Consider the following 24,295-nt stretch of genomic DNA (forward strand, 5'->3'; position numbering starts at 1 on the left):
GGTATGAAAAATGATTGGTGCCTGCAGGTTCTGCTTTACTTGCCTGGGGTGGAGACACAGCGGTGGGGGGTGGGGGACAGCGGCAGAGTCATACCTGTGGCCATGAAGCGGTGTGTGGCCAGCAGAAGCTGTGGGGAGACCTTCACCCTCATCTCCGAGTCAGAAAGCTTAAACAAGGAGAAGTCATGCCGTTTCCTCTCCCGGTGGGGCACCCTCTGCTTTTTCCGATTGTCGGCTGTGGATCACAGGGGAAAGACAGATTGCAGCTCTCGCAGAATCACTGTGGGTTTTTGGAGGTTTTCCCAGAGTTATACAAGGCAGAGAGATGCTCTGAGGCCATCTGAATTTCTGCAAAGTGTCAGCTGTAGGTGACATTACAATACCTCCCCCAGGGAGGGGGAGGATGTGGATATGCTCTACCCCTCTCTGGGCTGTTTTCACTTAGGTGGTGCGTGGTGGGAAAGGGGAGAGGTTGGCCTGTGGCCCCCAAGGTCAGGGCTCTGGAGCTGGCTCCCCTGCTTACATGCTGTGCAACCCCTCTAAGCCTCAGAATGTTTGTTTTAATCTATACAATGAGGTGAATAATTTATAACTCCTGTCCATCTCGTGCAGTTATTAATATTATGAGCCTCCAACCAGAAACTATGTGTGAAGTACTTACAAAAAGGCATTCAAACATCAGGGACTTGCATTATCAGCACCAAGGGATTTTGGGATCCCAGGGGGTTTCTGCCTCTGCCTTGTTTCTGTCCCCAGAGCTGGACTCACCTGGTCTCTTCTTGCTGATTTTAACCATGCTCTGAGCAGAACCTGAGGCATTCTACCCAAGGGAGGCGGGTGGTCACCTCCTCTTCCCACTCACAATTCTCCTGGTTAACCCTGGCCCCTCACCTCCAGGGGGAGAGAATTGGGGAAATAAAGGAAAGAAAAAAGGAGAGGAAATGGAAACAGCCCTATAACCTAGAGGCAGGTTCTCTGGGCAGGACCTGCAGGAACTTCAGAGAGCCTGTGATGATTATTGGAGAAAATTTGCTTTATCCAATTTTTTTCCTCCCCCCCTTTTTTAAGTTTTATTAAAAAAATATTTTTGAGGGAGGAATAAAATTTTTTAGGTAGTCATTTCTCTTTTGCTTTCTCTTACTTTTGAGTAAAATCTGGAAATTTCCAGCCTGTCTCACCTGTGCCAAGGGGGGCAGGGAAAAAAAAGAGGTTCGGGTTTTCTCCAAACTTGGGACTGTGGGGAACGTGCAGCGCAGTGGGGCGGACCCCATGGAAATGAAAGGGAACGACGCCCAGGGACAGGGAACCGGGGCTCAGAATCTGGCTGCCTTGGACTCTCCCCCTCCTTTTGGAGCTCATCTCAGCCACATGGGCTGGGTCTCCTAGAAGGCAGAAGAGCCCTTCCAGCATGCTGCGGCTCTCTGCGGGCCTGCCTTGGACTCTGCATCCTGCTGTAACACTCCTTTTCCTCAGATTGCACAGCGGCGCGATCCAGACCCAGTTTTCCTGTGGGTCAGGGTCAAGTGAGAAGCAACGTAGTACTCCTGGCTCCTTGAACACCTCCAAGCTCTTAGGGAGCATGCCAGAAGCTTCTTTACAAGGGCAGGAAAACCCTAACCCTCTCTTTTGGAAAGAGAATCAATTGCTCAGGAAGGCAGAAGGAAATATTTGTATTAGGCCAGTCTTTTTTTTTAAATCTCCTGAGGATATATTTATTGATTTTAAAGAGAGAAAGGATGAGGGAGAGAAGGAGAGAGAGAGTGAGAGCAAGAAACATCAATGTGAGAGAAACATCAATTGGCTGCCTCCCATACGCACCCTGACCGGGGAACCGAACCTGCTACCTAGGAACGTGCCCTGACTGGGGATTGAACCTGCAACCTTTCAGTGTATGGGATGATGCTCCAAACAATTAAGCCATCTGGCCAGGACTAGGTTAGTTCTTTTGCTCTCACTAGTGAGCAACCTTCTAATTTGCATGATATGTTTGCCTACATATCCCTCTCTCTCCTCCATCAGAATGCCACTAAACATTTCATCATGGAGGGTCATTTCTCTGACCTCTGTCTTCATTCTTTTTATTTTAATAGTGAGTGTTTGGAGCATTAAGGTTACTAAAACAAATGCCTTAGGAGGAGCTTACTCATTTAGACTACTATTCCTGCTATCAGCCAGTAACACTTTAGTGTGAGTATCTTCACCAATATACCTATGGAGACACTTGGGAATTCTAAACCAAGAGAGGTGGGCAGAGGTGGAGAAGGGAGAAGGGAATGGGGGAGGGGGAAGCCAATCCCTTTTTGAAGAAGATAGGCCTGGCCTGGCATCACAGCAATACCAGACACTCTGACACACCTGCTACATTCTGTCAAGACGGGCCCCACCTTTTAGGTTAGCTCCCTTCTTAGTCCAAAGGGAAGGCACTCGTTCTGCCCTGCTCACTGCCTTATAGTATCAAAGCTTTTTCTCCTGGGAGCTGGTTTTTGAATGGCTGCTTCTACAAACTAAGGACAGGGGTCTGCAATGGGTTACCTGTGGGGAGAAGAAGGGATTGCTGTACCATGAGGTGAAATTCAGAGGAAACACTTCCTGGCTTAAGAACTCCCATGGATTTAGATAACACTCCCATCCCGTAGACAAAGCGCTGTCTGTAACATTTGCAGGCTGAGCTTTGATAAGGCTCAGTATCAGTAACCCAGAGCAGTCACTATCTGCATGGAGGAGTCCACACTGTTCCTGAGGGGGAGTGGGTGGGAGGGTGAGGTAACCAGAAGGATGGGAGCTAGGACAATCAGGGACAGGAGCCAGGGTTGGGGAAGGGAGGAGCAGGGGAAACCAGGTGGTGAGGCTGAAATAGCATAAGGGAGAAGAGCAGCATGTGAGAAGAGACATTTAAGGTTTGGCTCAGGTTGCGGGTCACAAGCTCAGGACAGTCTCCCTTGCACACAATGTTTTGGTGTCAATAGCCTGTTGAGTGGAACCCCAGGGCGTGCTGGGGTCTGCCCTTAGGTGGACAGAGAGACCAAACAGTAGTAACACAGGGGACAGAAACAAGGGCAGAGTGGCCATCCAAGGTTTACTTTGTTTCCTTTAGTTCCTTTTTCATCCAAAGGCCAGGAGGTCTCCTTTTCATAGTCTTGGTTCCTGAAGGTTCCCTCCCGATAAACATTTAACTAGCACAGAGATTTTTCAAGTGGTATGCAGCAAGAACTTTTAAAACATGCAATACTTGACTATTTAATCAGGGCACTGACCTCTTCTTCCCTTAGATTGTCAAATAAAAAAAATGACACCAGCCAACACAACAAAAGCCATCCAACGTGAATGAATCAAATTTATACCTATTTTTTTTGTCAGATCAGCAAAATATATTTTTTGGTGTGTGGCAGAATTTTAGTAATTAGTTTAGTAATTAGTGTGCCATGAGACAAAAAAGGCTGAAAATCACTGACCTAGCACGTTCTCAGGGACTTGGGTAATTTAAGCCAGGGTACCTTGCCATGCCAGCACCTGACATTAGGGGGTTGACACACACCAATGCATGGGCTTGGCATGACACTCTTTCTCACTATATATCAAACTAAGCCAGCTCTGAGAGTCACGGAGGAAAATAAGATGACCTTGGACAATAGCCAAGGCCGTGCACTTACTATAGAGGTCGGTTTCATCCAGGATCTCTGACTTGATGATCTCCTCTATGATGTCCTCCAGTGTGACAATGCCCATCACCTCATAGAATGGATCCCCTTCTCCCTCATTATTCACCCGCTGGACAATGGCCAGGTGAGATTTTCCTAGAGAATAAATTAAGTCACAGTTAAGCATCTGGGATGTTTTCAGAGATCCTTCCTTGTGAGAAAATTATACAAAGTTGCTTTCTGACTAATCTCAGGACTGAACCTATCCTTCCACCTTCCTAAAATATGAAGTTTATGTACAAGCTTACATAAATGCTTATATCTGTTTCTTTTTAGGAAAGTTACCTAATATATGGGATTGGCGAAAGTAGTTTTACAGTTGTCTGTATGGAGAAAGACATGCAAGTTATGATTATTATTATAATAACTATTAACTCTGTGTTTCACACATTCACAACTATAAACTTACTTTTTACCCATCCTGTACACAAAGTCAGTTAATTTTTTTTTTCTTTTAACTTTCACATATTAAGAAGTACAGTTGAACTTTGGACAATGTAGGAGTTAGAGGCACTGACCCCTGCACAGTTGAAAATCTGCATATAACTTCTGACCTTACAATCAGCCCTTTGCATCCATGGATTCAACCAATTGTCGACTGAAATAGTATTGGGAATGAGAAAATACTGTTTTTGAGCTACAGTTGGTTGAATACACAGATGCGAAAACCATGGCTGTGAAGGGCCAACTATATTTATTGAAAGAAAATCTGCATGACCCATAAAGTTCAAACCAGTGTTGTTCAGTGGTCAACTGTATATCTAAGCTGAAGGAGGATGAATAGTCTAATTGAGAGACCAAAAACTCAGAGTCAAAAGAATTAGGTTAGAAGCCTTTTCCTCCTCCAAACTTCCCCCCTCCCTTTCCCCCCTAACTGTCTCAGTTACTATCTGTGCAACTGACCCTTGTCAAATCACTTGACCTCTATGAATCTCAATCTTCTCATCTAGAATCAGGGAAAAATACCAGTACAGTGACTTTAAAACATTCCCCCAAATTCTTTGATAGGCTTCTCACAGAGTGGTGTGGTCGCTATCCCCTTCCCTTGAGTGGGGGCAGGTTGTGACTACTTCAACCAATAGAGAACTATTGGTCTGAGGCTAGACCACCATGATGGAGAAGCCACATGCAGGTGCTACGTGACAGTCCCAGGTAAACCCAGCCTTCCAGCCATCCCATCAAAGAGCCAGGAGGGTTAGCAAAGAAGCCATCTTGGCAGTGGATCTGCAATCTCAGTTGATTTAGCTCTACCCTCTAAAGGCCTCCAAACTCATCCAAGTTGTCTCCAGCTGCTGGCATAGACATTGCAAGGCAGAGATAAGCAATTCCCACTGTACCTTGTCCAAATTCCTAATTCACAGAATCTGTGAGCATAATAAAATGGTACCCATAAGGTGACTGTGGAGCTCAAATGACCTAGGGGATGTGTGAAAGCACTTTGTAAATCGTAATGTGTCATAGGCAGTTCATTATTATTGCCCAACAGATATATAATAATAATTAACATTTATTGAGCTCTAACCATGTACCAGGCACTTTTCCGAGCCCTCATAATAACCCCGAGTTGAGTACTATTATAATCCCCATTTTACAGATGGAAGAACTGAGGCATAGCACGGTTAAGTAAAATGCCTAAAGTGACACAGCCACTCATAAATGGCAGAGCTGGGTTGTTAACCCCAGGTAACTGGGTTCAGTTCTAACCTAGGGACCCAGTCTTATGTAATAGTCCTGCTTCTTCTTGGTTTCTTTTCATCTTTTGATAAAACACATTTCCTGGTCCTGTTTCTAAAATGAAAATCTGGGTGATTCTTTTCCTTGTCTAAGAGACATTTAAGGAGAAAATCTAGGGTACTGACTAGGATGTTATTCTTGCAAAAAAAAAAAGGAAGTTCATACTTTATCAGTGCTATTTTTTATAAGCTTTTGCTTGGTTCTTGCAATGTAAATACACTGACTTCTGTGTCAAATACTTTTCATAACAAAAAGCTACCTACTGGGATTTTCAATTGAAAAGATGGCATTTTTATCACTCAATAGTGGTCTGTAAGTTCTTCTCCTCCTTCCACTTACCCTTCAGCTTACTCACAAACTGATCTGATCATGCCACTGCCCTGCTCAAAAACCCTCCACGGCTCCCTAGTGTCCAGAGAATCAAAGCCAAACTCATGAGTTTGGTAGTATCAAGACTGCCAAGTGTGGCTCTTCCCTATCTTTCTGACTGCATGCCCTGCTACATCCTCTAATCATTCTATATTCCAGGTGCCCCAGGTTACCTCCACCTCCTCAGCTTCCTGCATGTGCACTTTCTAAGTGTTCACTCACACAGTTTCATTCTCTCACTGCATCTCCACTGGCCTTTGAAGTTCCAGCTCACGTGCCAGTTCCTCAAGAACGCTCTCCCGGATCTTCCCTGTTCCGAACCTGAAAACCAGCCTCTCCTTGTTGGGGTTTCTAAGCCCTTGATAACTCCATTAGAGTATCACAAAATTTGCTGTTTCTTAATAACTAGCAATGCGTGTGTCCTCCACTGGACCATGTTTTTTCCTCAGATCATATGCTCTTTCAGGACACAGACTTAGTTAGATAGGGTACTTTCTATGTAACAGGCAGCCAGCAAGTGCCTGATGAACTGAACTAAGAATAAAAATCCATAGTGGATAAAATACATGACATTAAAACCAGACACTAAAACCTTTACTTTTAAATAAAGTACAATGTATTTAAATTAAAATTTAAACTGTCTCAGTGGTTCTAAAATTATCCTTCTTTGAAACTGCATCCTATCCAATGGAATTGAAGGATTTTTTAGCTTAACTTAGATTATGTTGATTATTAGAATGTGCTCCATTTAAAGTTTTTCCCCCCAACACAGTGTTCTAACACAGTTAGCATTGTTTTTGAGAACATGTGCTAGCAGATGACAAAACAAATGACTACTATAATGAAATAACTTGAAATAGTGATTTGTTAAAATTATTTTCTATAATTGAATAACTTTTGTAATGAGGAGTCCAGAATATATGTAATATAGCCATACTTCCTGCCATTAAGAGACTAGTTCATATGAATTAACATTTTATGATGTTTCACACAAAATACCATAATGTCCATGTGAAAATCTACCACTGGTCTATACTTTATAAGGTCAATTTGAGGACACACTATGTATGTGATCACCAAGGAATAGATTTTACATTGTAATTATATAATATCAAGACAATGTATGTAATCTATTTAGAGACATTTTATAATCCACAATCAGCCTTTACAATTCCCTCAAGTGCCTGTAGAGATCTACAAACAAATGAAGTCATTTTCTTGGGCACAGACTGGAACAGGAATCAGCAATCACAGAACCCTGTTCTCAGCTGCCACTCACAGGGACAAGAAAACCACATGTTCCCATGACATATATACCTGAGGTCCTTCCTCTTTCAAAAACATTGGCCTTTGAGAGACCTATCTCCCTGTATCCCTCCTCTTCTTGGGCCCCAGAAGTGACAGGATGGCTCCAAGGGAAGCCAATCTTGAGACATGGAGAAGTTAGTCACCACCCCCCGCCACAGCACTTTCAACATACCTCTCTATTGGCATTTATAATATGTATGATGATAGATATTACAATTATTGTAGCAGCTACCATTTGCTATACATGCTCTAGGGGCCAGGAACAGTGCTAAGCATCATACACACATTATATCACCGTATTGTTGTTCTTTATATTATGCTGTTTATATGTGATTCTCCCACAATGATGGTAAGCTCTCTGAGAGGCAACAGCTATGTTCTACTTACCTCTGTTTCGCCAGAATCTAGAATAGTGCCTGGCATAGAGTGAGACCTCTACAAATAATGGGTAGAAACCAGGTATTTACATGCAAAAGAATAAAGTTGGATGCCTACCTCACACTATATACAAACATTAATTCGAAATGGACCAAATGCTTAAATGTAAGAGTGAGAACTATAAAACTCCTAGAGAAAAACACAAGAGTAAGTCTTTGTGACCCTGAAGTAGGAAATGATTTTTTAGATAAGACACCAAAAGCACAAGCAACCAAAGGGGGAAAAATATAAAACCGGACTTCATCAAAACTGAAAAGGGACACCATCAAAAGAAAAGTGAAAGACACTTACAGAATGGAAGAAAGTATTTGCAAATCATATGTCTGATAGGGAGCTTGTATCCGGAATACATGAAGAAAATTTACAACTCATAAAAACACAGCTCAATCAGAAAGTGGGTAAAGGAATAAACAAGCATTTAACCAAGACATACTACTGGCCAATAAGCAATAAGTGTTGATGAGGATGCGGCCTAAATTCTGGCTATTCCCCTCTTCTGCCCTTCTATGAAGTTGTGTAAATGGGGACTGTGGTCTCTTCCAGTGAGCTGTCCCTCTAGAGACTAGAAGAATTTTTCAAGCGCCTTCTCACAACTAACTATTAGTCCATTGATTTCAGTTTCCTTCCAACTTACTAGAAAAGCAGGATGCCTATGAATTAATTTAGGCTAATAATAACAATGATAATTACATTTATACAGAACTTCACAATTTATCAAGCATCTCGCCAAAACTTAGTTAGAAGTTCACATTCTCAGGCCCCACCCAGACCTAGTAAATCAGAATCTCAAGGGGCTCTACCCAGTGATCTGAAGTTTAATAAGCTTTACAACTGGCTGTGATCAGGCTAAAGTTTGAACACCACTGGTTTATGGGTAGGCTCTGTAGCACTCTGGTTAGTGTCTGATGACCTATTAACAAGGAAAAGAAACAAGCACTGAGATGTTTAGTTAAATCCCTGTCCCTTTGGTAAACTTGGTTTAAGTCACAAGATGCTAAGTACTCATGAAAAGACAAAAAGAACCTCCTGGAGCAAAAAGTAGTTGCAGTGGCAAGCTGATGAATGCTCTCTCTGACATGATGTGGGGTTAAGGTATTTTGTTGACATGGGGAAGATAGTGGATGTTGGCTGTTTAATACTGAGTTTGGAAAGGGGTTTTTTTTATCAATCACCTCCATGGTAAGTTTGAGGTACTACACCACTATCTATTGGGCATTGGGTGTGTCTGAGGTCAGTAAAATTTCCTACTATTAAAGTCAAACTATTGTTTTTTTCTTTTGCCCCATGAATCCACAGAGCATTCTATCTCACCACACTTGGCATCAACATCCATACCCAAACAACAAGTCAGATTTCTTAGAAGGGCAGGTAGGTTTTCAGATGCTTTTAAAGCAGTGGTTCTCAACTGGGGCTGACTTTGTCCTCCCCAGGGATATTTGGCCATGTCTGGAGACAATTTGGGTTGTCAAAATGTGGGGTGGGGATGCTGCTAATACCTACTGAGTATGAGCCAGGGATACAGCTAAACACCCTTCAATGCCCAGGACAGCCTCACAATGAGGAATGTGAATAGTGCTGTGGCTGGAAACCCTCCTTTAAGGAGACAGAGAGTTAGAGAGTGGCTGAAACAGCACAAATGCATTTTGGTATTTAAAAAACTAAAATAGCTTCTGAAGGGTCTTTAATAAATAAATGTAACCTCTAGATGGTTTAGGCATGTCCACAGAGAAGAGCTCCCAAGGATCCTCTTAACATACTTCCTATGACTTGAAAAAAAAAAAAAAAAAAAAAAAAGCAGCAAATTATTGATTGGCTTCCTTTCTCTTTCAAAAATAGCTACATCACTTTGGTAAGGTCAAGTGTTCCCCAGATAAAATACAGAAGCTTGGAGGAAAGCATATTGCTTAGAAATAGAGAATTAAGGACAGCAGAAATCATTTTATGGTTTTATGGTTTCTGGTTACTTACGACCTTCACCTTGTAAGATACAGTGGCTTTTATTCTCCTCGGTGTCCCTGCAGCATTTTTTATCCATTTGGTTAATAGTATTGAGTGCCTCTTCTTTCTTACCTTGGTCTTGGTGACCCTCTACCACCTGTAGTGTGTTCCTTTGGAGGAGGAGCATTGAACCTCACATGCACTTGTTCAAAATGTGGATTCTTGGTTCAACCTCTGACCTACAGAATCAGGATCTTGGGTGGTAAGGCTGGGCCCAGACAGCTGTTTTAATGATATCCCAGGTGATTCTAATGCAGGCTAAAATTTGAGAAACACTGCTCTTGACACTTGCTATCAGAAGAACTGGTACTGTCTGGGAGCTTGTGACAGATGCAGAAGTTTAGCCTCCATCCCAGAAGTCCAAGTCAGAACCTGCATTTCCTCAAGATAACCAAGTAATTCTCATGCACATCTGAGTCTGAGAACAGGTCAAGACTACGCTGGTTTTCCTCCCACCCTTAGGACTGACAGTTTTCTGTTTCCATTGTGGATTCCTTTACCTTATCGTCACCCAAAGATACATATATCTCAAAGATTCTCAGTGATTCTCAACTCTGGCTGCACATGGGAATCACTAGGGAGCTTTAAAACTGACTGCTATCTGTGTTCCACCCACAGCTTTTCTGATCTAATTGGTCTGGGGTGTGGTCCAGGCACTGGGATGTTTCGAACTTCTTCAGGAGACTGTAAGGGGCAGTTGCAGTTAAGAACCTCTGCTGCAACCCTTGATCCTCTGCTCTTCTCTCTCCTCTCAGTTAAAGATCCCAGCAGAGCCCATCACTTCAAATATCACCATTACCTCTCTCCTGAGAACTAAATTTATATCTTACTATCAAGGTCTATTTTGAACTCTCATCCTGTTTTAGACATCTTGCCTGAGCTGTCCCCTTGTCTTATCAAAATCACTTATCTAGAAAAAAGGACCTTCAAGACCCATCATCTCTGCTCTTCCTCCCTCTTCGCTACATCTAATGGCACCACTGATTTTCTAGTCAGTCAGAGTCATAACCCAGGAGTCATTTTTAACCTCCTTTTCTTTTGGTCCTATTTAGAAGAAACCCCCACATTCTTATCATTTGTCTTTTTTTCTTTTTCTTTCAACAGTATTTATTGAATGCCTACTATGTACCAAGCACTATTTTAGGCACTAGAAGTGCAGGAATGAACACCATGGACAAAGTAATTTTCCTCCTGCAGCTTACATTCTAGTAAATGGGGGTGAGGGAGAATTAGCCAGATAAATATGTAAACTCTATAGCACAATGCTAAGGGGAAAAGCAAGCAGGGAAGGATGATGAGGGTGCGTGGGAGTGAGTGAGCAGGTGTTACAATTTTAGGTAGGGCGGTGATAGTTGAATAAAAATCTGAATGTCCTGAGGTCAGAAGCCCCGTGGATATCGGGGGTTATCTTTGCAGTAGGACAAGCTGCACAGGCCCTGAGTCGGAATTGTAACTGATGTGCTTAAAGAATGGCAAGGAGGCCGGTGGGGTGACTGCAGAGTGTGGGAGAGGCCAGTGGTAAGAGTCAAGCTCAGGAAGATAAAGGGGGTGGGGGGCAGAAGTGCAGCTATGCTCAAGCCTGGATAGGCTTTGTGAGGACTTTGGCTCTTCTGAGATAAAGCCATTATAGAGTTCTGGGCTATTGTTTGTGTGTATTTGTTCTTTGGCAAAAAAGGTGGCATGGTCTGACTTCTGTTTTAAAAAGGTCCCTCTAGTTAATAGGTTAAGAATAGTCACAAAGTGGCCAAAGGTGGAAGCAGAGACCTGGGAGGAAGCTCTGGCACACATCCAAGCGAGAGACGGGTGGGGCCTGGCCTGCGGCTGCAGCTGCGGAGGTGAGGCGGCGAGGTGTGGGCGGATTCTCCAGGTATGCTGCAAGCAGGGCCTGCGCGAGGGGCTGAATGTGGGGCAAGAGAGAAAAAAGCTTTGGGCTTGATGTTTTGTTTTGTTTTACATTTGCCTGGGATGCCTGAGGAAAGGCAGAATGATGGTGAAGAAAACTAATGTAAGGGAACTGCCAGAACTCAATATTGGTTTCCTGCGCCCTATCCAAAGTAAACAGCTCTCAGTTTTGTTTACTATATACAGTGACTCCTACATGGGCTCGGTCAGCACCCATTATACAAAATGTCTAACTACTCTTTATTTAACTACATCAGTGAGGTAAGAAGCAAATGGTCTATTCATTTAATTAGATCGGTGAGGCAAGAAGCAAATGGTGGAATGTCCTGAGTGCTGTACAGGCAATACACTTGCAATGTAGTATCATTAATCCCATTTAAAGGAGGATAAGCCTTGTTTGAAGTGGTAGAGGGCCTTGCCCGAGTCAAACAGCTAGTCAACAGAAGAGCTGGGATGTGAGCCCAGGTGTCCACAGCTCTCAGCATCTGTGGCTCCATGGTCTGAGGTGGCAAGTCACAGACGTGGCTTCTGGTTCTGCCTCAGTCACTAACATGGAGCAGGACACTCGTGTCTCCAGGTCCCAGGTGCCTCATCTACAAAATGGGGATAAACTCTACTGGCTTCACATGCACAGTGAGCACACGAGTTACTGTTTTGGAAAGGTTTTCGCTAGTGTAAAGGCTTTACAACTATAAAGGCTTATCATTGCTATTTTTATTATTTGTTTTTTTCTGGGCCTCAGTTTTTTCTCTGCCTTAAAATGAAAAGATGGGACCAAGTGATCTCCAAGGTGCCCTTTCTGGCTCTATAATTTTACACTTTATTAACGTGAAATAGTCCTGGATTGCAAAAACAGTTTGGCTTTACAGAATGCTTCTCTGTGATGCTATAAGACATGCCTGAATATTAACTGTGCCAAAAGGTACAGCTTCTTGTGTTTATAAAGGTCTGTGAATTCCTAATGCTTATATTTTAATACTGAAGAATGCCACTGGAATAAGATGAAAAAAAGCTGCCTTAACACATGTTAAATCTTTTAAAAATCTATACAATAAAATCATATCTCTTTCTGTCAAATTGGAAAGCGAAAGACAAAAATGTTATCCTAGCAGTCCCAGAGCAACCACATTGAGTTAGTAAAACAAAAATCCCTTTCTCTAGTTATGAGAGAGAGAGACAGAGAGACAGAGACACTGTCCTCTGTAGTAATTATCTGGCTCCAATTCATCAATAATAGAGTAATCAACACATGTATCACAAAAAAATTTCTTGAACCACTTCGAGGCAATTATAAAAAAGCCAACTCTGTCACCCACAGCACCATGGTAACCAGCACCACCAGGGCATGAAAAAGTAGTTCTTAGTCACTAGAACCTAAGCCGATTGGCAGTTTGGCTTGCTAAGCAACACTATAAAAATAGCAGTGTAACAACCCATTATCTGGAGGTCTACTTATCATGGCTTTTTGACTCTGGTCCCAAAAGGAACTCCCAGGTCTGTATACCAACCCCATACCCCAAACTCCCAGTCAAAGCCTAATCAATCATTTATTCAACAAATATTTATTCAAGCTTACTGTATACCAGGCACACAATTCCTAGCATGTGTACTTACTTGGTTTCTCAGTTAAATAAAAGCTCTCACATAGGCTCAGAAAGAGCAGTTTTGTGATGAGTGGGGCAGGGATTTGCTTGCAGCTGGCTCAAACAGAACCAGCAGCCGATAGCCAGTGCACAGAGAAAAATAAAAAAGTAAATACTGCATAAAATAACTACAGTCTCATGACCATGCTCCTGCGTCCTCAAGAAAAGATTAAGTTATATTTAGGATCCTTTGTTCAGCAAGGCAGAGATGGGTATAAAACATTTTAGAAAAATCACCACCAAAAATGGTTAAAAGATACACGGCATGTGGAGGAAACACATTGCTTGCCAAATACCTCATTTTACCTAGTTCCCCATCTGGCTGGAAGAAAAGCAGCTTTACGATCATTGCTTTGCCATCACTCAAATGTAGTCTTGGCTCCCTCTCTGCCTTTATTTTTCTAGCTCAAGCTCCTGCATCAGCTGCCAAGCCCTTTCCAGTCGTAATTGCTTATCAGAGTCCATCTCTTCTCATTTCCTCGGAGTTTACCCAGGTCCTTCCAGGGAATTATTTCTCCCTTCCTCCTTCCCCCACAGATGTCTGGATGCCTTTGCAGCATTTCAATCAGGGCCCTTCTTCCTTTCATGTGCTTGGAGGGCAGGGTCTTTCCCATATTTACTTTCGCGTCCATCTCCCAGAGCCGTGGTAGCCTGGCACCCAGTGGATGTGACTGCATTCAGGTGCCCAGATGACCCTGACAGTTACTGGAGGCTGAGGGAGAGTTGGTTGGCAGAGGTGGCATTTTCCCTCACCGATGTTAAATGGAGCAGGAACCCTGCACGGCTCCCACACTGAACCTCTTTCCTCAAGCCTCTGCATGTCTGCTCCCTTTGCCTGGAGACCTCTTCCTCTGGCACACTTCTCACCACCCTGTAGGACTCCGCTCAGATGTCACTCAAGGAGGGGTCTATTCTTACCCATAGGACTAGACCAGGCCCCCAATTATATGCTCTCATAGATTCCTGTACTTTTTCTTCAAATCTCTTGTCACCATTTGTAATTATTTATTGGCTAGTGTGTATCTCCCTACTTGACTGCAAACTCCAGGAGGGCAGCAGGCTTGACATAGAATAATGTCATGTGGGAAAGGAAAGAAGGAAGGAAGGAAGGAAGGAAGGAAGGAAGGAAGGAAGGAAGGAGAGAGGAAGGGAGGGAGGGAGGGAAAAAATGAATTGAGAAAAATCTCAATTTGGAAAGGGATAGCAGAAAATAAAGAGAACTGAGAGCTGTTATTGAAGGTCCAGGGGTCCCATATGTGGGCCCAGAGGTAAGCCAGTTTAAGAGAGGACTAGGAAAATCCACAGACCCCCTCCTCTGAGGCACCCAAAAGCTTTAAGGGAGTCAGAAACACAGCAAAATGTATATGGTTGTTAAGAAATGGAATTGAGGTGAGGTACTATATTCTTCAAATAAAAGAGGACTCACAAAGGATGATAAAAAGAAGAAATGGAATTTAACTGTAGCCTGTGGGATTTAGATTAGATAAAAAGATGTTATACCCTGGAAAAGATAACTAAATCTTAAAAAAGAAAAAGTGTGAATTAGACTCCTCTCGTTTTCCAATGTCCCCTCCAGCTTAGATTCTATTGTTACCTGGTATTTCTTTTGCCAGGCTGAGAAAAAAATTGATTGCAGAACAATATTACAATAATCATAATGAAAAATTTAAAAGAAACATAAAATCACAATTTTAGCACCTTGTGTAATTAATTATTTTTACCTTTTCTTGTTTCCTTTTTTAATTCCTCCCCATACATGACGGACTGTTTTATTTACCCTTTGCTCTAATTACTGTTCAGAAGGTAAGCATCTCATTCTAAATATCACTAATTCTTTTTTAGCTACATTTAACACATTTTAAAGCACATCACATCTAATTATACCAGTGAACTATAACTTTGAGTGAAAATAACTTTTATTTTCTTTTACGTAAGACAACAAATGCAGCACTCAGGTTTTGGCAGCTTTTTAAAGAACTAAGCAATGGGACAATTACTCTTCCTGATTAAAACAGCTCACGCAAGAAGTGGGAGTGATACAACAAAACACCGACTTTCAACCAGATTATTCCTCAGTGAAAATGTGACTGAGCACTTAGGGCTATTTGGATGGACTTCCGGCAACAGACCACATGCAGGACCAAAGACTGAAGTGGCTGCCTTTTAGCTCCACGATGGCTGCTCAGTGTCTCTCTTGTTCACAATTGCACCCTCAGGGTCTATCCCAGTGCCCGGCCCAATGCATGAATTCAAGATATAGTTACTGAATAAATGAATGAATCAATGAATGAGCAGACTGAGTATGAAGATGGCAATAGGCCACCGTACATAATTTTACATGGCTATTCTACTCTACAGGGAGAGTGACCCAGCCATTATGTGGGTTATGCTGCCCTTTGTCCAGGAGACAGTGTTACTAACCCAGCAGAGCTAAGTTGTTTCACTGAGTTAAATACCAGAGCTGGAGTGTCCAGAGGTCTCAGACTTCAAAACAAAACTTCTCCTTCTCCCTGTTGTCCATACCACAATGGTTTCTTCTAAAAACAATCCAACAAGGGTAGTAAACTTTAGAGATTAAGTTCAATAAATCTCTAAGGCTCCATTTTGTAAATCAGTTTTCCCAAATTATAGAATCCAACCCTAAGGAGATTATAGTAAGAATAATACCATCATGTAAAAAAAAAAAAAATCACTCTTGGAATTAGAATGAGATATTTGATTTGTGGAAGAAGGTAAGACCATTTTCCCTTTATCTTCTAAAGAACTTGATTATAGCTGCTATTATGTGTAATATATATTTTTAAAATTTAATGTTTTGTTTTTAGAGAGAGGGGAAGGGAGGGAGAAAGAGAGGGAGAGAAACATCGATGTGAGAGAGAAATATTGATTGGATACCTTTAGCACGTGCCCCAACTGGGGACAGAACTGCAACTCAGGCATGTGCCTTGACCAGGAATTGAACCAGCGGATTCCACTTTGCACGATGATGCTCAACCAAATGAGTCACACCAGTCAGGATGCAATATATTTTTAACACGACAAAAATATTGAATTATTATTCCAGGATAGTGGGATGATTATCTTCAGGTTGTTTTCATACCTTTTTCTATTGTTCTATATTTTCCAATGGTCTATAATAAATATGCAGTATAGAAATATGAACTTCAGTAAAAACTTTTATAAAAGCGAACAACCTAACCAGTTACTCTCTTCATGTTTTCAATGCATTTTTATATTTCTGTTTTAGCACCTTTGTTTTAATAATTTATATATAGGTCTGTCTTATCCATATACTTATATGTTAAGACATGAGTTGTGAATTGCACTGTGGTTTGAGGTGGGGAGGTGGCGGGGTGGAAGGTGAGTCCAGCCTGCCTTCTAGCTTTACAAAGTGGACCAGAGTACTCTTCTCCCATTAGGCTGTAGACTCTTTGGGAGCAGGGATTGGGTCTCCTACACCCAACTCTTAGTACACTGCTTTGAATTTGAAAAGGGCTAGATAATTGTTATAATAAATAGATGTGGCTAAAGAAACAAAGAAACAATTCATGCAACACTTGTCTTCTAACATTTAAATTTTTACTTTGTCCTACTGCATGGTCCCAAATGATGGGGCTGGAGATAATTAATGATTCATTTACTAGAGCTCTGAAGATCCTCTCCATTATATTAAAGTTTAAGTCCTTCAGTCACTCATTCAACAAATTTTATTGAAAACTTACTATGTGTCATATCCACTGTTAGGATGCTACAGATGCAAAGACAGATACGCCAGTCTTTGCCATCCAGCTGCTCATTATATATGTTGGCAACACAAATAAACAAATACGGGTAATAAAGCCTGTTAGTTTAATAATAGATAAAGAACAATTAAGTTGACCAAAATTGGGGTTAATAGGAGAAGTTTCACAGAGAAGGTAGCCCGTATGCTAAGGGTTAAAGGAGGAACCGGAGTAGGGATCAGTCAGGCGATGCATACTCCTGACAAAGAGTACAGGACCAGTAAAGGGACAAAGGCAAGAAACAGCACAGTGTGGCCACAGGTTTAATGTTGCAGGAGCATACAGCTGAGGCAGGGGGTGGTGAGTGATCAGGCCAGAGGGGTGGGCGGGAGCAGATGATGAGGGCACAGCCTAGGCTTCATCGCAGGCGGTGCAGAGTGCAGGAGTGTTTAAAGCAGGGGATGACATCACTAGAGAGTATTTTAGTGGCAGTAGAGAGGACAAATTTGAGGGAGACAAAATGTAGAAGAAGCAAAACTTCTTAGGAGGCATTTGCACAAATGAGTAATAAGATTTGTGTTTATACTTAACAATCACAGTAAGCATTTATTAAATAATAATTACTAAATAAGCATTATAATGCAATACTGTCTCACTATTTCAAACAACTCTATGAGTAAATACTACTGTTATCCTCATTAACAAAACAAACAGTTAAATAACTTGCCCAAAGCAAGGATGCAACCTGGGCAGTCTGGTACCAAAGCTTATGCTCTTAAATCACTATCCTGTTTGTTTAATTTCTGTCTCTTGCATTAGAATAAAAGCTCCATGCAGACAGGGACTGTACTGGTGGTGTTTTCCACCGTGCCTAACCTAAGTGAAAGGAATAGTGGACTAAATTGTGTACAGATACAAGAAATATTTTAGATGCAATATTAGCAAATGTTTTGCAGATTTTGGTGATTGTTATGGACTAAATGTCTATAAATTCATATGTTGCCCCTCCTCAAATTCATATGTTCAAGTTCTAAGCCCCACTGCAACCTCTAAGGAAGTAATTAAGGTTAAATGAGATCATAAGTGTGGGGCCCTAATCCAACAGTAGATGTCCTTACAAGAGGAGAAAAAACCCGGGAGTGTTCTCCCTGCCCCATCTCGTTGTCTCTCCATGCATGCACCCAGGAAAAGTCATGTGAGGACTAGTGAGAAGCTGGCCTTCCACAAGCCAGGAAGAGGCTTTCACCAGAAAGCAAACCAGATGGAACCTTGATCTTGGACTTCTAGCCTACAGAACCGTGGAAAAATGAATTTCTGTTGTTAGGCCACCCAGTGTACAGTGATTGTTCTGGCAGCTGAAGCAGACTAAAGCGAAGGCGGGTGCTGAAGGAGAGGTGTGTAGCCTGAAAGACTAGAGGGGCAGTGGTGCCAGAAACTGGGGTAAAGAACTCAGCAAGAGGAAGAGGAGAGATTGGTTATGGTCAATGGAACAAACAACACTAATTTTCCTGAACTCAGGGTTTACGTCACTCAATATAGAAATGTGGAAGTTAGCTATTTAAACCTATGTATTCAATAAATGTTTATTCATTCCCTAGCCAAGGTGACCACTGCGCTTATCCTGAGAATACAAAGTAAGACTCATTGTCTACCTTCAAGGAACTCACAGTTCATTGGAGAGAAATATTGTTTCCTTTTGTAAAGCTAGCATGCTAGCTAGAAAGACCATTTTCCTTTTCTCCTAAAGACCTGGGAATCATCAGAAGTACAGAGGTAAAATCCCATATGGGCAAGAGCTCTGGAGTCACATGAACTGTATTTGAATAAGGGTCCTGGAATATACTAGCTGAGTGATGATCATAGGCAGTTTTAGAGTTCTCATAATCGCAGAGTTAAGACCACAGAAGAGAAGGTAAGTAGAAATGTTTTGTAAAATGCAATATGCATGTTAACAATTATTATCATTATAAAACCTACATTTCTAATCTGCAGAAACTAGAGGTGAATGAGCCATGGGCAGCAAGTCAGTGGTGAAGGGCAAGCTTGTGGGTGGCAGTTCTGAGCTGGGAGGGGAAGTAAGACTGGGGTAGTGGGACATAGACTAGACTTTGGGGTCTTACAGGCCTACTTCAAATCACAATTCAGTCAGTTATTAGCTATGCACAATTGAGCAAGCCATGTAATTGATTTGAGCTTTAGTTTCTTCATCTGTAAAATGGAGTTAATAATACCTACCCCCAGAGGGTTGTTTTGAGTATATAAAGGGCTTGGCCTATTGTCCCTCAATTAATGGTAACTGTTGCTTCTATTAAAATATCATTTGCCTCCCCTACCTCCTAAGGGGTTTGTGCAGGTAGAGAAATAATTCAAGATGCCAAGAAGTGAGGGAAATGGAAAGGTTTGTATAATTTACCTAAAAGGTTATTTTTAAAGACAAAAAAAAAAAAAAAAAGTAGTCCTACTCAGTTTCTTTCTCCTAACTTATGGTGCACAAATAATTCTTATCGAAATGAACACTGTATTATATAGCTTAGAGGCACAGGACCCCTACCTTGATAATTATTCCTTGTATTTATTCTACCCTAAGAAAGTCTACCAACCACCATTAGTAAGGGTTCTCCAAAGGCAATGCTTCTCAAACTTTAAGGTACACAAGTCATTCGGGGGCTTATTAACATGCAGATGTTTATTCTGTGGATTTAGAGTGGGGTATGGAATTCTGCCTTTCTTAAAGCTCCCAAGTGAGGCTCGTGCTGCTGACTGATGGACAACACTCTGAGAAAGGGGCAAGGCTCTGGAGGGACATGGACATATCTTCCTCCCTTGGCATGGTGTTCAGGGTAATGGCCTGCTTCTTTTTCATGATCTGCCTAATTACAAACTAACTACTAGAACACTAAACAAGCCTTTTGCAGACCGGAGTTAGAAATTCTGCCACAGGACTCATTTCAGATCGCTATGGAGGTTTCTGAGTAGCCTACTCTGTGCAAGGCACTGTGTACGGTGCTGGGGATACACAGGTTAGTAAGAATGAATTCCTGCTCCTGAAGACTGCCTTCATTCTAACACTGTATGCCCTTGTAGTCGGTTAACTTTCTGAGGGTAGTCTTACTGTCTCCCCTGTTGCCTAACACTAGTAGATGCTCAATAAACACTAAATGAATGCGTTAATGAGTTTACAGGACTTTCATTAAAATTGTCTTCTCATAGCACTATCTTAAATATCTTAAATATCACATACAAGAGGTGGTTACATTGAAATGAGGTTGATAGGATGGGCCCTAATACAATCTGCCTTGTGTCCTTATAAAAAGAGGAGATTAGAACACACAGAGAGAAACTCCAGGGAGAAGAACACAGTGTGAAGGCAGCCATCTGCAAGCCAAGCAAAGAGGCCTCAGAGGAGACAAAACCTGACACCTTGATCTTAGACTACCAGCTTCCAGAACCGTGAGAAAATAAATTTCTGTTGTTTAAGCCACCCTGTGTATGGTATTTTGTTACAGCATTCTTAACAAACTTACACAGATTTTCACAGCTTTTATGCCCAGATCCAAGACTCCCTTCTGTAAGATGCACAGAATGGAAGAATAATTATAAGCGTGGATAGCTGGACCTCAAGGAGTGCTAGAGGGATGAGTTATGTAAGAACCCAGGGGAGACAGACAGCAGGTAAGACAATAGCCAAATTGGGCTAAAACAGCTGCAATATATTTATATTTCCTCCCCTTCTCATGATACCAACACAAAGTCTAGGGCTATTCTCCCTCCAACTCTATGACTGAAAGCAGCTTTTTGACTTTTTCCCCTTGGTAGCAGAAGGAAGACCCCAGATATTTCCCTGCATGCAAAGAGCTAAAGGTTACTCATGATGGTAAGGCAATGAGAATAAATTTTTGATAAATAAAACAAAAAACACAGAGTCACATGAGATTCCTAGTCACAGGGAAGATACATTAAAAGTCTGATTCTAAAGTCAGGGAATTATTATTTTTTGTTTAGCTTAGTTTGTAATAAACAAGCCAACTCATACATATAGATGAGTGTTTCCTTCAATACAGTCATTCTGGAATGTCCTTGCCTTTTTTTAACCATGTCGCTGTTCTCAAATCATTTCTGGAATTGCTTTCATAGTCTGTGAAATGGTCTTCTGAATGTTTTCAATGGTGACCCTTGAAGGTGGATTTGATTTTCAAAAACAACCAAGTGTCCTTCTGGGTCAATTCTGGTTAACTAAGGGGGCCACTCAAACTGTGGAATGCCAAGAGGATTGACACTAAAGTACCCAGGCTGTTTTCTTGAGTGAATTGTACTCAACCCCAGAAGACAGTTTCCAAAGACAAACCCCAGGCACGTAATGAGCATTATAACATGTAATGTTATGACACCAAGGGGTGGGGGATGGTGACTGCTCTTGAAGGAAACACACAAGTTTCCTTTTAAAGTGGATATGCAAGTTTTCTAGTGGTTCCTATTGCTAGACTGTTTCCTTAGGTACAGATCGGTCCTACTTCATAGGACTACAGTTCCCAGAAGTACAAAGACCTCACTGCCTTAGTCCACTTTTAATCTCCAACCTGGGTACTTGATGTGTAGAGTGAATAGCTGATGAAAAATTAAACAGGTGTGGGAAGAATGTCTAAGGTGTTTGGGGCTTACACTATGGCATTTCAAAGGCATAACTAGGACCCAGAGAGAAGGCTGGGAGAAATAAATTCCTAGTCCATGTGAGAAAGACATGGTCAGCAACTGGAGCTGTCCAGCAGTGCAGTGAGTTTGCCCTGGAGATAGTAAGCTTCCAGCCCTGGAAGAAGTTTAAAACAAAGGCTGCCTGTTATGGGAACCTGTAGAGGTTCCTCCCGTAATGAGTGAGGAGCTATATGCAATGACCTCCAAGGAACTACCTTCAAAATCCATCCTGCACAATACCTGGCACTTGGTAGGCCCTGAGAAAATACTGGAATGAAATGACTGAGAAATATGCGGCATCTTGTGAGCCAAGTCAAGGGGAAGAAGCTTGGAGCTCAGTCAACTACAGGGAAGGTAGGGAAAAGTAAAGTAAAGAGCCAAAGAGTCATGAAGTGGGGTCTACCTTGAGTTTTTGGTACCAAAGGAGAATTGCTTGGAGTGCCTGAAGCCTCACATGTTTATGAAAGGGTAATACTTTTGAAGGGGGTAGGAGCAGAGGAAGGAGATAGACCACAGCTCACCCTTCTTAAACTCCTCCAGCACGGTGTCCAGCCGAGTATCATTGAAGACGCAGTGCAGGGGTCGGTTGTAGAAGCGGGTAACGGTGAGGAGTGGAGTGCAGTCGTCGGGGTCCACGAAGGCCAAGTCCTTGACAAACAGAATGTCCACAATGTTGTGCCGCTGGTCGCCCTCGTACACAGGGATGCGAGTGTAGCCACTGCGCAGGATCTCAGAGACCGTAGCGAAGTCCAGCACAGCATCCGAGCGTAGCATGAAGCAATCTCCGAGGGGGGTCAGCACCTCCTCCACCACTTTGGTGCGAAGCTCCAGGGCGCCCTGGATGATGTTGAGCTCCTCCTTCACCAGGTCGTTGTAGGGGTCCGCGGCCCGGAGAGTCTCCAGCAGCTTTTCCCTTGTGTAGAAAGTGCTGATCTCTTGGCGCAGCGCCCAGTCTAGCAGGCGGCCCAGCGGGTAACACACGGGGAAAGCGGCCGCCATCAGGAGCCGGGTCAGGCACACGCTGTGCGAGGCGATGGCCAGCCCGTGCCGCGAACACACTGAATAGGGGCAGATCTCTGCGCCCAGGAACACGGCGCCAGTGCACACGAGCGCCGGCAGCCACGGGAAGTGAATCCCCGCCTCGCCATAGTCTTCTCCCTGATCCCCGACGCCCGGCGGCAGCACGGTGTACAGCCAGCCAGCCAGGGCCGCGTTGGCTCCGGCTTGGCCCAGGAGCAGCGTGCAGAGCAGATGGGTCCCCCTGCCGCGCACCGCCTGCACTCGGCGCGCCTGCTCCTGCTCGGCGGCCGAGCCGCTGTTCCGCAGCACCCGTAACTCCACCGGGTCCAGCGAGAGCAGACTCAGGCGCAAGCCGCTGAACAGGGCAGACAGGGCGAGCAGCAGGAGCGCCCCGAGCGCCCGCAGCCACGCTGGGGGCAGCAGGCCTCCGCCCAGGCCGTACAGCCGCGGGCGGACGCGCAGCAGGAAGCCACCGGCGGCGCCGTGGTGGTGCCAGGCGCGCCCGTCCCAAGCGCACAGTGAGAAGAGCTTCCCGCCACCGCCCGCACTGCCCCGCTCTGCCTCGCCCTTGCGCAGCTCACGCACCCGCACCTGGACTAGAGCCGAGCCAGCCACGCCTCCGGGGCGCAGGGGCCCCAGGACCTCCACGTCCGACGCCCAGTCGCTCTGCTCGCGGCAGCGCTGCGGCCCCCGCGGGGGTGTGGGCACAGCGCTGGGCGCCAAGCCGCTTCCGCCCGGGGGCTCCTCGATAAACACGAGCCGCGGAGCCCAGTCTCCGGTGACATTCTCCCCTGAGGAATGGGTGGGTGCGGGCACCCGCCCGGCGGGTGCCGAGGGCCCGGGTTGGAAATAGACACGCAGGAGGAAACTGGTGCCTTCTGCCGCGCGTAAGGTGCCTCCCTCTAAGGACACGCGGCCTCCAGCGGTGTCCTCGGGCCTCAGGCCCAGCAGCCAGGCGGCGGCAGCGGGCGGCCGAGGGGACAGAGAGAAGAAGAGCAGGAGCACCGCGCTCCGGCTGCAGCAGTCCCGGAGTCTAACACCCACTGCAGCTGCCGCTACCGCCATCCTGCACCCGGCGCGGCTGCACGTGATACTGCAGAAAGCCGAGCTAGAACTGGAGGGAGGAGGAGCCAGAGCCGGGAACCGGCCCCAGGCAGGTCACCATGTGTACACCCTCTGCGCGTGGGCTGCAGGCGGTGAGGGTTCAGAGCCTGCCCGGGCACTGGGTCCCCTCAGGAGGCTGGAGATGGCCAGGCAACACTACACTGTGCATAACCCTGCCGCACTTCGGTGTATCTGAGCTGCAGCCTGAGGAAAGCTTGCCTTGTAGCACAACCTCCTACTTAAGCCCTAGGGCACCCCTCAGCGAACTCCTACCCGGCAGTAATTCCCTGCCAGCCCCTCTTTTTCCCCATTGGCTGGGAAATTTCCCGTTGTTTTGCTTCTCCAGTCGCTAGCGTTCCCCCTTCTGGTCAAAAGATATTCTGGAGGCAAGTCTTGAATCTGTGAAAACTTTGTGTTTGGTCTCAAAGCCAACTGATCTTTCATGTTTAAATTTTTCTAAATTGCTTAAATTTAATTTCTAGTTAAGATTCGAATTCCATCAGTAAGAAACTGTTGAAATAAATCATGATACCACAGCATGATGGAATACTATGCAGCAGGAAAGAAGAATGACATCGATCCTGTGTTTGCAATATGGAAAAAATTTCTAAAGTAAGAGTTAGTTGAAAAAATGACAAGGTGCAGAACAATGTGTATAATGTGCTAGTGT

The 24,295-nt window shown here is 43.9% G+C and overlaps 1 protein-coding gene across 2 annotated transcripts in view; it reads right to left on the reverse strand.

Moving 5' to 3' along the window:
- Nucleotides 1-23,586, reverse strand: part of CNNM1 (cyclin and CBS domain divalent metal cation transport mediator 1) — a 47,808-nt gene extending 24,222 nt beyond the window's left edge. For both annotated transcript variants that reach the window (XM_090277852.1, XM_090277851.1), the window contains exons 1-3: nucleotides 22,023-23,586; nucleotides 3,651-3,794; nucleotides 95-235 (exon numbers count right to left, since the gene is read on the reverse strand). In XM_090277852.1, coding sequence (XP_090133978.1) covers nucleotides 95-235; nucleotides 3,651-3,794; nucleotides 22,023-23,586 — 1,849 coding nt within the window. The remainder of the gene's footprint in view (nucleotides 1-94; nucleotides 236-3,650; nucleotides 3,795-22,022) is intronic.
- Nucleotides 23,587-24,295: the final 709 nt, after the last annotated feature.

The sequence above is a fragment of the Furipterus horrens genome, unplaced genomic scaffold, assembly GCF_987537825.1.
Source record: "Furipterus horrens unplaced genomic scaffold, mFurHor1.1.pri manual_scaffold_5, whole genome shotgun sequence".
Lineage (NCBI taxonomy): Eukaryota > Metazoa > Chordata > Mammalia > Chiroptera > Furipteridae > Furipterus > Furipterus horrens.